The sequence below is a fragment of the Palaemon carinicauda genome, chromosome 16 (assembly GCF_036898095.1).
Source record: "Palaemon carinicauda isolate YSFRI2023 chromosome 16, ASM3689809v2, whole genome shotgun sequence".
In the NCBI taxonomy this organism is placed as follows: domain Eukaryota; kingdom Metazoa; phylum Arthropoda; class Malacostraca; order Decapoda; family Palaemonidae; genus Palaemon; species Palaemon carinicauda.
The window spans coordinates 22,844,458-22,860,404 of record NC_090740.1 but is presented as its reverse complement, the minus strand read 5'-3'; the positions used below and the strand labels follow the sequence as shown (position 1 = coordinate 22,860,404).

General features: G+C 38.5%; 1 protein-coding gene across 1 annotated transcript; it reads left to right on the top strand.

Annotated features, from left to right (window-relative positions):
• Positions 1 to 1,585: 1,585 nt before the first annotated feature.
• On the top strand, positions 1,586 to 3,658 carry LOC137655164 (uncharacterized). The gene is made up of 2 exons (XM_068389045.1): positions 1,586 to 1,768; positions 3,011 to 3,658. The coding sequence occupies exons 1-2, from the start codon at positions 1,586 to 1,588 to the stop codon at positions 3,656 to 3,658; spliced, it is 831 nt and encodes a 276-aa protein (XP_068245146.1).
• The last annotated feature ends 12,289 nt before the right edge of the window (positions 3,659 to 15,947 follow it).

Below are 15,947 nucleotides of genomic sequence, written 5' to 3'. Positions count from 1 at the left end.
CCCCACGACAGACGTTCCACCAACAAGCTCAACCCCCTCATGACAAAGCACTAACTGATAAAACCCCACACGACAAAACCATCTTTTGATAAAGCCCCCACTGCTAGAACCCCCACTGACAAAACACCAAACGACAAAACACCAAACAACAGAACCCCTTATAACCAAGCCCCCACTACTAGAACCCCTGCTGAAAAAACTTCCTAATGACAAATCCCCCACTGCTAGAACCCCCACTGACAAAACTCCACACTAAAAACACCCTTATAACCAAGCCCCCACTGCTAGAACTCCCACTGAAAAAACTCCTTCATGACAAAGCCCCCACTGCTAGAACCCCCACTGACAAAACACCACACAACAAAACCCTTTATAACCAAGCCCCCACTACTAGAACTCCCTTATGACAAAGCCCCCAGTGCTAGAACCCCCACTGACAAAACCCCACACTAAAAACATCCTTATAACCAAGCCCCCACTATTAAAACCCCCCACTGACAAAACTCCACACTAAAAACACCCTTATAACCAAGCCCCCATTGCTAGAACTCCCACTGAAAAAACTCCCTCATGACAAATCTCCCACTGCTAGAACCCCCACTGACAAAACACCACACAACAAAACCCCTTATAACCAAGCCCCCACTACTAGAATTCCCACTGACAAAACTCCCTTATGACAAAGCCCCCAGTGCTAGAACCCCCACTGACAAAACTCCACACTAAAAACGCCCTTATAACCAAGCCCCCACTGCTAGAACTCCCACTGAAAAAACTCCCTCATGACAAAGCCCCCACTGCTAGAACCCCCACTGACAAAACACCACACAACAAAACCCCTAACAACCAAGCCCCCACTACTAGAACTCCCACTGACAAAACTCTCTTATGACAAAGCCCCCAGTGCTAGAACCCCCACTGACAAAACACCACACAACAAAACCCCTTATAACCAAGCCCCCACTGCTAGAACTCCCACTGACAAAACTCCCTTATGACAAAGCCCCCAGTGCTAGAACCGCCACTGACAAAACACCACACAACAAAACCCCTTATAACCAAGCCCCCACTGCTAGAACTCCCACTGACAAAACTCCCTTATGACAAAGCCCCCAGTGCTAGAACCGCCACTGACAAAACACCACACAACAAAACCCCTTATAACCAAGCCCCCACTACTAGAACTCCCACTGACAAAACTCCCTTATGACAAAGCCCCCAGTGCTAGAACCCCCCACTGACAAAACCCCACACTAAAAACATCCTTATAACCAAGCCCCCACTATTAGAACCCCCACTGACAAAACTCCACACTAAAAACACCCTTATAACCAAGCCCCCATTACTAGAACTCCCACTGACAGAACTCCCTTATGACAAATCCCCCACAGCTAGGACCCCCACTGACAAATCTCCACACGACAAAACCTCTTATAACCAAGCCCCCACTACTAGAACTCCCACTGACAAAACTCCCTTATGACAAAGCCCCCAGTGCTAGAACCCCCACTAACAAAACACCACACAACAAAACCCCTTATAACCAAGCCCCCACTACTAGAAGTCCCACTGACAAAACTCCCTTATGACAAAGCCCCCAGTGTTAGAACCCCCACTGACAAAACCCCACACTAAAAACATCCTTATAACCAAGCCCCCACTATTAGAACCCCCACTGACAAAACTCCACACTAAAAACACCCTTTTAACCAAGCCCCCATTACTAGAACTCCCACTGACAAAACTTCCTTATGACAAATCCCCCACAGTAAGGACCCCCACTGACAAAACTCTACACTAAAAACACCCTTATAACCAAGCCCCCACTACTAGAACTCCCACTGACAAAACTCCCTTATGACAAAGCCCCCAGTGCTAGAACCCCCACTGACAAAACCCCACACTAAAAACATCCTTATAACCAAGCCCCCACTATTAGAACCCCCACTGACAAAACTCCACACTAAAAACACCCTTATAACCAAGCCCCTACTGCTAGAACTCCCACTGAAAAAACTCCCTCATGACAAAGCCCCCACTGCTAGAACCCCCACTGACAAAACACCACACAACAAAACCGCTTATAACCAAGCCCCCACTACTAGAACTCCCACTGACAAAACTCCCTTATGACAAAGCCCCCATTGCTAGAACCACCCACTAACAAAACCCCACACTAAAAACATCCGTATAACCAAGCCCCTACTATTAGAACCCCCACTGACAAAACTCCACACTAAAAACAGCCTTATAACCAAGCCCCCCCTATTAGAACCCCCACTGACAAAACCCCACACTAAAAACATCCTTATAACCAAGCCCCCACTATTAGAACCCCCACTGACAAAACTCCACACTAAAAACACCCTTATAACCAAGCCCCCATTACTAGAACTCCCACTGACAGAACTCCCTTATGACAAAGCCCCCACTGCTAGAGACCCCACTGACAAGATTCCACACGACAAAACCTCTTATAAATAAGCCCCCACTACTAGAACTCCCACTGACAAAACTCCCTTATGACAAAGCCCCCAGTGCTAGAACCCCCCACTAACAAAACCCCACACTAAAAACATCCGTATAACCAAGCCCCCACTATTAGAACCCCCACTGACAAAACTCCACAATAAAAACACCCTTATAACCAAGCCCCTACTATTAGAACCCCCACTGACAAAACTCCACACTAAAAAACACCCTTATAACCAAGCCCCCACTATTAGAACCCCCACTGACAAAACTCCACACTAAAAACACCCTTATAGCCAAGCCCCCCCTATTAGAACCCCCCACTGACAAAACTCCACACTAAAAACACCCTTATAGCCAAGCCCCCCCTATTAGAACCCCCACTGACAAAACTCCACACTAAAAACACCCTTATAGCCAAGCCCCCCCCGATTAGAACCCCCACTGACAAAACTCCACACTAAAAACACCCTTATAGCCAAGCCCCCCCTATTAGAACCCCCACTGACAAAACTCCACACTAAAAACACCCTTATAGCCAAGCCCCCCCCTATTAGAACCCCCACTGACAAAACTCCACACTAAAAATACCCTTATAGCCAAGCCCCCCCTATTAGAACCCCCACTGACAAAACTCCACACTAAAAACACCCTTATAGCCAAGCCCCCCCTATTAGAACCCCCACTGACAAAACTCCACACTAAAAACACCCTTATAGCCAAGCCCCCCCTATTAGAACCCCCACTGACAAAACTCCACACTAAAAACACCCTTATAACCAAGCCCCCACTATTAGAACCCCCACTGACAAAACTCCACACTAGAGACACCCTTATAACCAAGCCCTCACTTTTAGAACCCCCACTGACAAAACTCCACACTAAAAACACCCTTATAACCAAGCCCCCACTTTTAGAACCCCCACTGACAAAACTCCACACTAAAAACACCCTTATAACCAAGCCCCCACTATTAGAACCCCCACTAACAAAACCCCACACTAAAAACATCCTTATAACCAAGCCCCCACTATTAGAACCCCCACTGACAAAACTCCACAATAAAAACACCCTTATAACCAAGCCCCTACTATTAGAACCCCCACTGACAAAACTCCACACTAAAAAACACCCTTATAACCAAGCCCCCACTATTAGAACCCCCACTGACAAAACTCCACACTAAAAACACCCTTATAGCCAAGCCCCCCCTATTAGAACCCCCACTGACAAAACTCCACACTAAAAACACCCTTATAACCAAGCCCCCCACTATTAGAACTCCCACTGACAAAACTCCACACTAGAGACACCCTTATAACCAAGCCCCCACTTTTAGAACCCCCACTGACAAAACTCCACACTAAAAACACCCTTATAACCAAGCCCCCACTATTAGAACCCCCACTGACAAAACCCCACACTAGAGACATCCTTATAACCAAGCCCCCACTATTAGAACCCCCACTGACAAAACCCCACACTAAAAACACCCTTATAACAGAGCCCCCACTATTAGAACCCCCACTGACAAAACTCCACACTAAAAACACCCTTATAACCAAGCCCCAACTATTAGAACCCCCACTGACAAAACTCCACACTAAAAACACCCTTATAACCAAGCCCCCACTATTAAAACCCCCACTGACAAAACTCCACACTAAAAACACCCTTATAACCAAGCCCCCCACTATTAGAACCCCCACTGACAAAACTCCACACTAAAAACACCCTTATAACCAAGCCCCCACTATTAGAACCCCCACTGACAAAACCCCACACTAAAAACATCCTTATAACCAAGCCCCCACTATTAGAACCCCCACTGACAAAACTCCACACTAAAAACACCCTTATAACCAAGCCCCCACTATTAGAACCCCCACTGACAAAACCCCACACTAAAAACATCCTTATAACCAAGCCCCCACTATTAGAACCCCCACTGACAAAAATCCACACTAAAAACACCCTTATAACCAAGCCCCCACTATTAGAACCCCCACTGACAAAACCCCACACTAAAAACACCCTTATAACCAAGCCCCCACTATTAGAACCCCCACTGACAAAACCCCACACTAAAAACATCCTTATAACCAAGCCCCCACTATTAGAACCCCCACTGACAAAACTCCACACTAAAAACACCCTTATAACCAAGCCCCCATTACTAGAACTCCCACTGACAGAACTCCCTTATGACAAAGCCCCCACTGCTAGAGACCCCACTGACAAGACTCCACACGACAAAACCTCTTATAAATAAGCCCCCACTACTAGAACTCCCACTGACAAAACTCCCTTTTGACAAAGCCCCCAGTGCTAGAACCCCCCACTAACAAAACCACACACTAAAAACATCCGTATAATCAAGCCCCCCACTATTAGAACCCCCACTGACAAAACTCCACACTAAAAACACCCTTATAACCAAGCCCCCACTGACAAAACCCCACACTAAAAACATCCTTATAACCAAGCCCCCTCTATTAAAACCCCCACTGACAAAACTCCACACTAAAAACACCCTTATAACCAAGCCCCCCACTATTAGAACCCCCACTGACAAAACCCCACACTAAAAAACACCCCTATAACCAAGCCCCCACTATTAGAACCCCCACTGACAAAACTCCACACTAAAAACACCCTTATAACCAAGCCCCCACTATTAGAACCCCCACTGACAAAACCCCACACTAAAAACACCCTTATAACCAAGCCCCCACTATTAGAACCCCCACTGACAAAACCCCACACTAAAAAACACCCTTATAACCAAGCCCCCCACTATTAGAACCACCACTGACAAAATCCCACACTAAAAACATCCTTATAACCAAGCCCCCACTATTAGAACCCCCCACTGACAAAACCCCACACTAAAAACACCCTTATAACCAAGCCCCCACTATTAGAACCACCACTGACAAAATCCCACACTAAAAACACCCTTATAACCAAGCCCCCACTATTAGAACCACCACTGACAAAATCCCACACTAAAAAACATCCTTATAACCAAGCCCCCACTATTAGAACCCCCACTGACAAAACCCCACACTAAAAACACCCTTATAACCAAGCCCCCACTATTAGAACCACCACTGACAAAATCCCACACTAAAAACATCCTTATAACCAAGCCCCCCACTATTAGAACCCCCACTGACAAAACCCCACACTAAAAACACCCTTATAACCAAGCCCCCACTATTAGAACCCCCACTGACAAAACCCCACACTAAAAACACCCTTATAACCAAGCCCCCCACTATTAGAACCACCACTGACAAAATCCCACACTAAAAACATCCTTATAACCAAGCCCCCACTATTAGAACCCCCACTGACAAAACCCCACACTAAAACACCCTTATAACCAAGCCCCCACTATTAGAACCCCCATTGACAAAACCCCACACTAAAAACACCCTTATAACCAAGCCCCCACTATTAGAACCACCACTGACAAAATCCCACACTAAAAACATCCTTATAACCAAGCCCCCACTATTAGAACCCCCACTGACAAAACCCCACACTAAAAACACCCTTATAACCAAGCCCCCACTATTAGAACCACCACTGACAAAATTCCACACTAAAAACATCCTTATAACCAAGCCCCCACTATTAGAACCCCCACTGACAAAACCCCACACTAAAAACACCCTTATAACCAAGCCCCCACTATTAGAACCCCCACTGACAAAACCCCACACTAAAAACACCCCTATAACCAAGCCCCCACTATTAGAACCCCCACTGACAAAACTCCACACTAAAAACACCCTTATAACCAAGCCCCCACTATTAGAACCCCCACTGACAAAAACCCACACTAAAAACACCCTTATAACCAAGCCCCCACTATTAGAACCCCCACTGACAAAACTCCACACTAAAAACACCCTTATAACCAAGCCCCCACTATTAGAACCACCACTGACAAAATCCCACACTAAAAACATCCTTATAACCAAGCCCCCACTATTAGAACCCCCACTGACAAAACCCCACACTAAAAACACCCTTATAACCAAGCCCCCACTATTAGAACCCCAACTGACAAAACTCCACACTAAAAACACCCTTATAACCAAGCCCCCACTATTAGAACCCCCACTGACAAAACCCCACACTAAAAACACCCTTATAACCAAGCCCCCACTATTAGAACCCCCACTGACAAAACCCCACACTAAAAACATCCTTATAACCAAGCCCCCACTATTAGAACCCCCACTGACAAAACCCCACACTAAAAACACCCTTATAACCAAGCCCCCACTATTAGAACCCCCACTGACAAAACTCCACACTAAAAACACCCTTATAACCAAGCCCCCACTATTAGAACCCCCACTGACAAAACCCCACACTAAAAACACCCTTATAACCAAGCCCCCCACTTTTAGAACCCCCACTGACAAAACCCCACACTAAAAACACCCCTATAACCAAGCCCCCACTATTAGAACCCCCACTGACAAAACCCCACACTAAAAACATCCCTATAACCAGGCCCCCACTATTAGAACCCCCACTGACAAAACTCCACACTAAAAACACCCTTATAACCAAGCCCCCACTATTAGAACCCCCACTGACAAAACTCCACACTAAAAACACCCTTATAACCAAGCCCCCACTATTAGAACCCCCACTGACAAAACCCCACACTAAAAACATCCTTATATCCAAGCCCCCACTATTAGAACCCCCACTGACAAAACCCCACACTAAAAACATCCTTATAACCAAGCCCCCACTACTAGAACTCCCACTGACAGAACTCCCTTATGGAAAAATCCCCCACAGCTAGGACCCCCACTGACAAATCTCCACACGACAAAACCTCTTATAACCAAGCCCCCACTACTAGAACTCCCACTGACAAAACTCCCTTATGACAAAGCCCCCAGTCCTAGAACCCCCATTGACAAAGCCCCACACTAAAAACATCCTTATAACAAAGCCCCCACTACTAGAATCCCTACTGACAAAACACCACACGACAAAACCCCTTATAACCAAGCCCCCACTACTAGAACACCCACTGACAAAACTCCCTTATGACAAAGCCCCCCCCCCCCCTACTAGAACCCCCATTGACAAACCTCACTCAACAAAATCACCCACGTCATTGAGAAGAAGCTTATTGAGGTGACCAGATTTATCTATATTTATAAATTTTGTCAAAGAAAACCTATTGATTTTTAAGTCTTATTAAAAACAAAAGTTAAAAGAGTTTACAGATTTTAAAGGCTGTTATAAAAAAGATAAGATTATGAATTCAAATTTACATATTCTTAATATTCAATACACAAAAGATGTTATATGTATTCTTATATTTTTTTGGTTTTACCATTAACTTCAGTATTCAATAAGTAGAGATACTGTTTCTCACATTTACGCTACTTTTTAATGCCATTCTTATTTTGATTTCATTCCACTTATTATTAAAAACACAATGACGTTCTAAAAATCAATGATGATTTTATTTGTACTAGAACAACAAAATCTGTATTTTGTGATGGGTGTATTTCAAGATTCGATCAATGTTTATGAGGTTCTTGTCGTTTGATTACTTTCCTCACTGGTGTATTATGCTTTTGTTATTGTATCTGTGAAATCCTGCAGAGAGAGAGAGAGAGAGAGAGATGAGAGAGAGAGAGAGAGAGAGAGAGAGAGAGAGAGAGAGAGAGAGAGAGAGAGATAGTGTTTCTGTTGAGTAGAGAAGATTTTTATTAAATGTAAGGTTAGGGTTAATTGCAGGGTGAAGAGCTCTTCACACGGCGAGTGATTTGAGGGTCTTCACTATATGGGATTGCAATATGCCATGCTAAGATGGAAAAGCTAAATATATAACATGAATTAAAAGTATTTTAATATAATAAAAAGTAATATTACTACGCCAATATTATTTTCTGACAACATTTCTTCATTTTAAAGGCTTATTTATAAGGTTTATAACATCTGAAATTATTACTGCAAGTATTTACACTGAGAGTAATGTATAATAAGTTGTATAGGTAAATAACGTCTATATGTATGTATATACTTTTAAGGAAATTTTCAGTTTGATAATGTTTCGTGAATGCAGTGGTGTCTCACAAACATGAGTGTGGAATTATGTCAAAGCCAGAAACGTGTTCTACCATTTTTGAAAATATCTTTAGTTGGGAGCAAATGACATAGAAGGAGTTTTGAATGTTGAGAAATGTTTAATTAGGTTGTCACTATAGGTGAAGTATCTTTTTAATTGGATGAATTTTTAGACATGATGTGGATTTTAGCTTTAACGTAATGTCTTCAACTTGGGTGAATGTAAATATAATGAGTAAATGTAGTCAAGAAATACTTCAAGAAAATTACTAATTATTTTCTTCTTAATTTACAGGTATGGATGACTACAGTTTCACTGATCCCAGACTGGTTAGTATGTTGGGTTTTGTCATTAAGATGGAGATGTCACCTTTCCATGGATATTTGGGAACGTAGCAATATGTGGTGTGAAGAGGCAAGTTTTTATGTGAATCTTAATAAATTAGATAGATTAAGTCCGATACATAATGGTTATCAGCTTGCAAAATCAAAGTTTAGTTGATAATCCGTGACGGTAGATATCATTCTTTGAGTTGTTAGTTCACGGTGTAGCCATAGAGCGCTAGTGTATTTGAAGCTCTAATCACTTATTTGATAACCACTCGACCAGTGTTTGTGCAAACGTGAGGTTTTATATATATATATATATATATATATATATATATATATATATATATATATATATATATATATATATATATATATATATATATATATATATATATATATATATATATATAGCCTATATACAGTATATGACGAGTAGCGATATCCTAAGAGATCCTAAGTTTTGTTATAATTCTTCACAGGCCAGGTAGTCATAAATAAGATTACTTGGATTATCTCAGGAGTTTCTACTCCATTTCATTACTTTGCATATTTATTTAGATTGAAAAAAAAATTACAAACAGTGTTTTCAATGTGAAGTGTAGGTTTCCATGAGTGCATAAGCCGTACACGGAATCTCCAATCATATAAACTGACTATTTTCAAGCGTGGTTTTTTTTTTTTTTTTTTTTTTTTTTTTTTTTTTTTTGCGCAATTTACATCATTTATATAAAATCGTAAATGTGCTGCATAATGAATGATCGGGTTTTATCATTATTATTTCATTATGAATGAGATGTTAAGTATTTGTAGGTGTCAAGTTTAATATATTCAATAGTGGATTAGTATTTTAATTACCAATTCAAAGATGCATTTATTGGTAACTTATTCATTTTGAAATCTGTCAACTAATAATAATAATGATAATAATAATAGTAATAATAATAATGATAATAATAATAATAATAGTAATAGTAATAGTTTTAGTAATGAAAATGATAAAAATAATAATAATAATTATAATAATAATAATAATAGTGTTTTAAACGTTTTGTATTAGTTTCCGTATTTGAGACACTATGTACTGCTCTCTCAGAGGGTAGCTATCTTAACTTGGCGAAAGAGTTTGCGTATCGCCATGATCAACAAAGCTGTGTAAGTTAGTGCTACCCATACTAGGTTGGTTTGCTGTAGTAATCAGATGAAAATCTCCCGCTGTAACCAATCCGCAATGGCCAGCGTGCTGATGAAAACAGTCGAGACCCTAGACCTGGAATCAAGGTCTATAGACCTTGCCTGGAATGGCATGTCTGAGGATTTTGCCCTGCAGTGGGCTAGAAAGGGCTGCATTTATTATTGTTGTTGTTGTTGTTGTTGTTATAGTGCGCTCATGACTTAAAGTCAATTTTCTTGGCCTTAACTACATGGTATTAGAGGAGTATATTGTTAGATGAGCCTTAGGGCACGGGCAATTATAATACCAGTGAAGAAAAACTATCATTCTCTTTTTCTGTTTTGTTTCCATATGACTATAACATCATATCACTGTGTTATCATCAGCCAGAAAGAGAAAGTAACACAAATGATTAATGTGGGACTAAAAGATATTTAGTATTTCTCTCTCTCTCTCTCTCTCTCTCTCTCTCTCTCTCTCTCTCTCTCTCTCTCTCTCTCTCTCTCTCTCTCTCTCAGCAAAAAAAAAATCTAAAATGCTAACCGATTGTAAGAAAAGAAAACGAGTGTCGACGCCCCCAAGTATTAAGGGGAGACTTTACTGTTTGCTTTAATCTTGTCTCCCGAAGCGCCAAATCTACCGTCAAGCGGCTCTGATTGGCTGAGTTGAGCTACCTCTTGGAGGTATACTCGGCGTTTAAATATTTACTCGTTCCTCTCCTTTTTATTCCTCCCTTTTCTTACTTCCTGCTTATTTTTTCTTCTCTCCGTGCATCTGCATATGTCTGGGCCATGTTCGTATTTGTTCAGGCGTCTAAGTTTCGCGAAGTATAATCATGTAATTTTCGATATAACAGCGATTTTTTTATTTATATTCAGAGATATTATTGATTCTTATGTTTATTTAAATGATGGTAAAACTATCTTTATAACTGTAACATCATGAGAAATGGTGAAGACGGTGAAAATACAAAAAAAAAAAAAAAAAAAAAAGGTGTTAATTAGATTGCACTAAAGTTCATACTGAAATGTTAATTAACATTTCAAGAGAATGTTATGGTAAGTAGCCCAGTACGGTAAAAAAGAATCGCGCCACAACAACTCCACAGCGAAGGGCACCAGAAATTATTAATGAGTATTGCAAAGAGCTAAGGTTTTAATGAGTCTTGTAAGGATGGGAAAATAGAGCGGGGGAAAATGTGCTTATTAACGCTCGCCAGGAAGTATGAATATCAGGGTGCAAATATTTGCACTCCTCTGAATACATTAAAGCCGATGATGTGTATTCCAGGAACCCCGTGGAACCTTCTCATATTATGAAAATTATGTTTTTTTTAAGACATTGTATTTCAATAGTTTCTTCATATTTCGTTACCTCTCTCCGGCATAATTTATCGCATAGGGTAAACTCATTGAGATTCATTGAAATTTTGTGTATGTGTTTTATATGATTTGGTGTGCGACTCATTAATTATATCATCGCAATTAACATATTTCTAATGTTGAAGAGAGAGAGAGAGAGTTTTCTCTAATCTTTTATATTAATTTATTTTGGAGAGAGAGAGAGAGAGAGAGAGAGAGAGAGAGAGAGAGAGGAGAGGAGAGAGAGAGAGGAGAGAGAGAGAGAGAGAGAGTTTTCTCTAATCTTTTATATTCATTTATTTTGGAGAGAGAGAGAGAGAGAGAGAGAGAGGAGAGGAGAGAGGAGATGAGAGAGAGAGAGAGAGAGAGAGAGTGAGAGGTTAGTTAGACTTATGAAAAATGTGCGCATTACCGGAAGGATTTAGTTTGATTAGTACATGATGTTTTATCTTATTTCCATTTTAAAAATATTGTTATGACATTAATTTTGATTAATATACTTTGAAGCCGATTCATAATTTTGATTAATATTATGAATTGTGGGATATTTGATTAAGGATTTTAAGTAATTTGAAAATTTTGTGTGACTTGATATATATTAATTTCTTCATGTTTATTATCTAATTTTAATTTATTTGACATTATTATGATTTGGTGTTCCAAAATGTATTTTGTGTTGTTTATGATTGGAACTGATTGAAGACAACTATATCCCAAATCAATTTTCCCCTGATTCTTCTTTAAATAGACCTTATTGTTCAGGATATTGAATATTCAGTAAAAAAAAAAAGTATAATGGTTGATAACAGTATGCAGTGAAGTTGTAATAAAGTATTTGATAGGTAGTAGGTTGGCCAGGGCACCAGCCATCCGTTGAGATACCCACTGATAGAGAGTTATGGGGTCCATTGAGTGGCCAGACAGTACTTACTATATTGTATCCTCTCTGGTTACGGTCTATTTTCCCTTTGCCTACACACACCGAATAGTCTGGCTTATTTTTTACATATTCTCTGATCTCATACACCTGACAACACTGAGATTACCAAAAAAATTCTTCTTCACCCAAGTGGTTACTGCACTTTAATGGTTCAGTGGCCACTTTCCTCTTGGTAAGGGTAGGAAAGACTCTTTAGCTATGGTGAACAGCTCTTCTAGGACAAGGACAGTCCAAAATTAAACCATTGTTCTCTAGTCTCGGCTAGTGCCATAGCCTCTGTACCATGGTCTTCCACTGTTTTGGGTTAGAGTTCTCTTGCTTGAGGGTATACTCTGGCACACTATTTTATCTTATTTCTCCTTTTTTTTTGTTAAAGTTATTATAGCTTATATAGGAGATATTTATTTAGATGTGACTGTTCTCAAAATATTTCATTTTTCCTTGTTTCCTTTCCTCGCTGGGCTGTTTTTCCTTTGGGAGCACCTGGGGCTTATAGTTCTCCAACTATGGTTATAGCTTAATAATAATAATGATAATAATAATAATAATGATAATAATAATAATAATGATAATAATAATAATAATGATAATAATAATAATAATAAAATGTTGATTGAAATCTACGGGAAATAGTTTTACATTTCACTTATTGTTCTCTCCAATATTGGTGAAGATGGTAGTTGGAGGCTAAATTATGCCTTGTCCTGCAAGGTAAAAAAAAAAAAAAAGAAAAAAAAAGAGAGAAAAAAGAAAAAAAAAGGGATATTCTGATAATATAAAGGCCTAATATATTGGCTGAGAAACGGGGAAAGGTTATTTATTATGGTTTTTTTATTATATCTTGTATTGTATTGTATCTGATTTTATTTTATGAATTTCGATTTTCAATCCTTTTGTGCAACGTGTTTCTAGTAATACACAAGATTGATTTCTATCAAACAATCAAGAAAATTATCCACCGAACATGAAATAATGATATAAATATTCATTAATGTTTTTTTATTGTATCTGATTGTATTTTAATGTATTTTGCTAAATTAGATTTTTAATCCTTTTGGATAACGTGTTTCTAGCAGTTCACGTGATTAATTCCACTCAAACAATTAAAAATAAGTATCCCGTGAATATCAAGTAATGATAGGAAGATTCATTATTGTTTTTAATTGTATCTTGTATTTCAATGTATTTTCCTGATTATGATTTCTAATCCTTTTGTCTGACGTGTTTATAGCAGTTCAAGTGATTAATTCCACTCACGTAATTAGGAAAGTTATCCACCAAACATGAAGTAATAGGTATATTCATTATTGTTTTTTTTATTGTATCTGTATTTTAATGTATTTTGCTGATTTTTATTTATAATACTTTTGTGTAGCAGTTCACGTGATTGATTTCACTGAAATAAATAAAAATAAGTATCCACGGTACATGAAATAATGATGAATAAGAAATACATCTATTCGGTAAATATTTGTCAAAAATATTAATTTAAAAGAAGCAGAATCACTTCAAAATCAAACACCTATCTATCTAATTCCCTCCCCATAACCGAAAATAAAAAAAAAGCAAAGCAGGAAACAACTAAAAATGAGTTATGAAAACATGCAATAATGATAAATAAGAAATCCAATATCGATTCGGTAAATACTTGTCGAAAATATTAATTTAGAGGAAGCTGAATTACAAAAAAAATAAAACACCTGTCTATCTAATTCCATCACCATAACCGAAAAAAAAATAAACAAAAACAAAGGAGGAAACAACAGTAAAAATGAGTTATGAAAACATGTGGGTGGAGAAAAAGAGAGATGAAGAGATGATGAGTGAAATCACCTTATTAATTCCACTCGAATAATAGAAAATAAGTATCCACTGAACATGAAATAATGATAATTAAGAAATACAAATATTCGGTAAATATTTGTCGAAAATATTAATTTAGAGGAAGCTGAATTACTACATAATCAAACACCTATTTATCAATTTCCTTGACCATAACCGAAAATAAAAAAAAAAAGCAAAGGAGGAAACAACAGTAAAAATGAGTTATGAAAACATGTGAGGGGGAAAAAAGAGATGAAGAGGAGATGATAAGTGAAATCACCTTATTAATTATACTCAAATAATTAAAATTAAGAATCCCCTGAACATGAAATAATGATAAATAAGAAACATTTGTTGAAAATATTTTAAAAGAAGCTGAATTACTACATAATTAAACTCCTATCTATCAATTTCCTTGACATTAACCGAAAATAGAAAAAAGCAAAGCAGGAAACAACAGTAAAAATGAGTTATGAAAACATGTGAGGAGGAAAAAGAGAGATGAAGAGATGATAAGTGAAATCACCTTATTAATTCCACTCATACTATTAAAAATAAGTATCCACTGAACATGAAATAATGATAATTAAGAAATACAAATATTCGGTAAATATTTGCCGAAAATAGTTTAAAGGAAGCAGAATTTCTTCATAATCAACACCAATCTATCAGTTTCCATGACCATAACCGAAAATAAAAAAAAGCAAAGCTGGAAACAAGAGTAAAAATGAGTTATGAAAACATGTGAGGGGGAAAAAGAGAGATGAAGAGGAGATGATGAGTGAAACAGAACCGAGCTAAAGGGATGATAATACTCGCGAGGCTCAGCTGGTGGATTTGGAGGTGGCCGGGTCTCTGGACCCCAGGGAACGCATGGCCACATGCGGACGCCAGACCAGTGTTGCCAGGTTTTCTGAATATGAAAAGACCAACTTCATATCAACTACAGCATTAAAAGGCCAACCCCTTGTAGAAAAAAGGCCAAAAATATAGCATTTAAGGTCAACCTTTTTTTCATGATGTTAATAAATTCCAACCAATTTAAAAAAAAGACAAAATTTAAGGTTTTTCACCTGGAAAAGGCCAACCTGGCAACTCTGCACCAAACTCTTACCCCCCCCCCCCCTTTCCCTCTCCGTTTGCAATCTCAGCCCCCCCCCCCCCCCTTTACCAACTGCATACATCCACCCTAGCTGAATCTTTTTATCCATCTATTTATATGCTTCCTTGTATGGATAAATATTCGTATATTTTTAATATACTTTATGATTATTCATCGTTTATATACTAGTGGAAGCGACCCGTCAAAAACTTCGACTAGATATTCAGATAGGTATGCGCACTCGAGCACACGCACCCCTTCACCAGGGTATGGCTACTCCCTCCGCGTGAGGAAAAGAGCTGATCATGACCAAAAAGAATATATATATATATATATATATATATATATATATATATATATATATATATATATATATATATATATATATATATATATATATATATATATATATGTATGTCTACATATATTTATATATATATATATATATATATATATATATATATATATGTATATATATACATATATATATATATATATATATATATATATATATATATATATATATATATATATATATATTGTGTGTGTGTGTGTCGCGCACTCGTGCGCAAATGCATGAAGCTTTAAAAAGATATAATTTCCTAATTAGATTTATACACGAAAGTATAA

Excerpts from the sequence above, each read along its gene's own strand:
- LOC137655164 (XM_068389045.1), top strand. The coding sequence starts at position 1,586 with ATGACAAAGCCCCCAGTGTTAGAACCCCCACTGACAAAACCCCACACT. Across the intron at positions 1,769-3,010 it reads CTTATGACAAATCCCCCACA|CCAAGCCCCCCCCTATTAGA; the intron begins GTAAGGACCCCC and ends ACACCCTTATAG.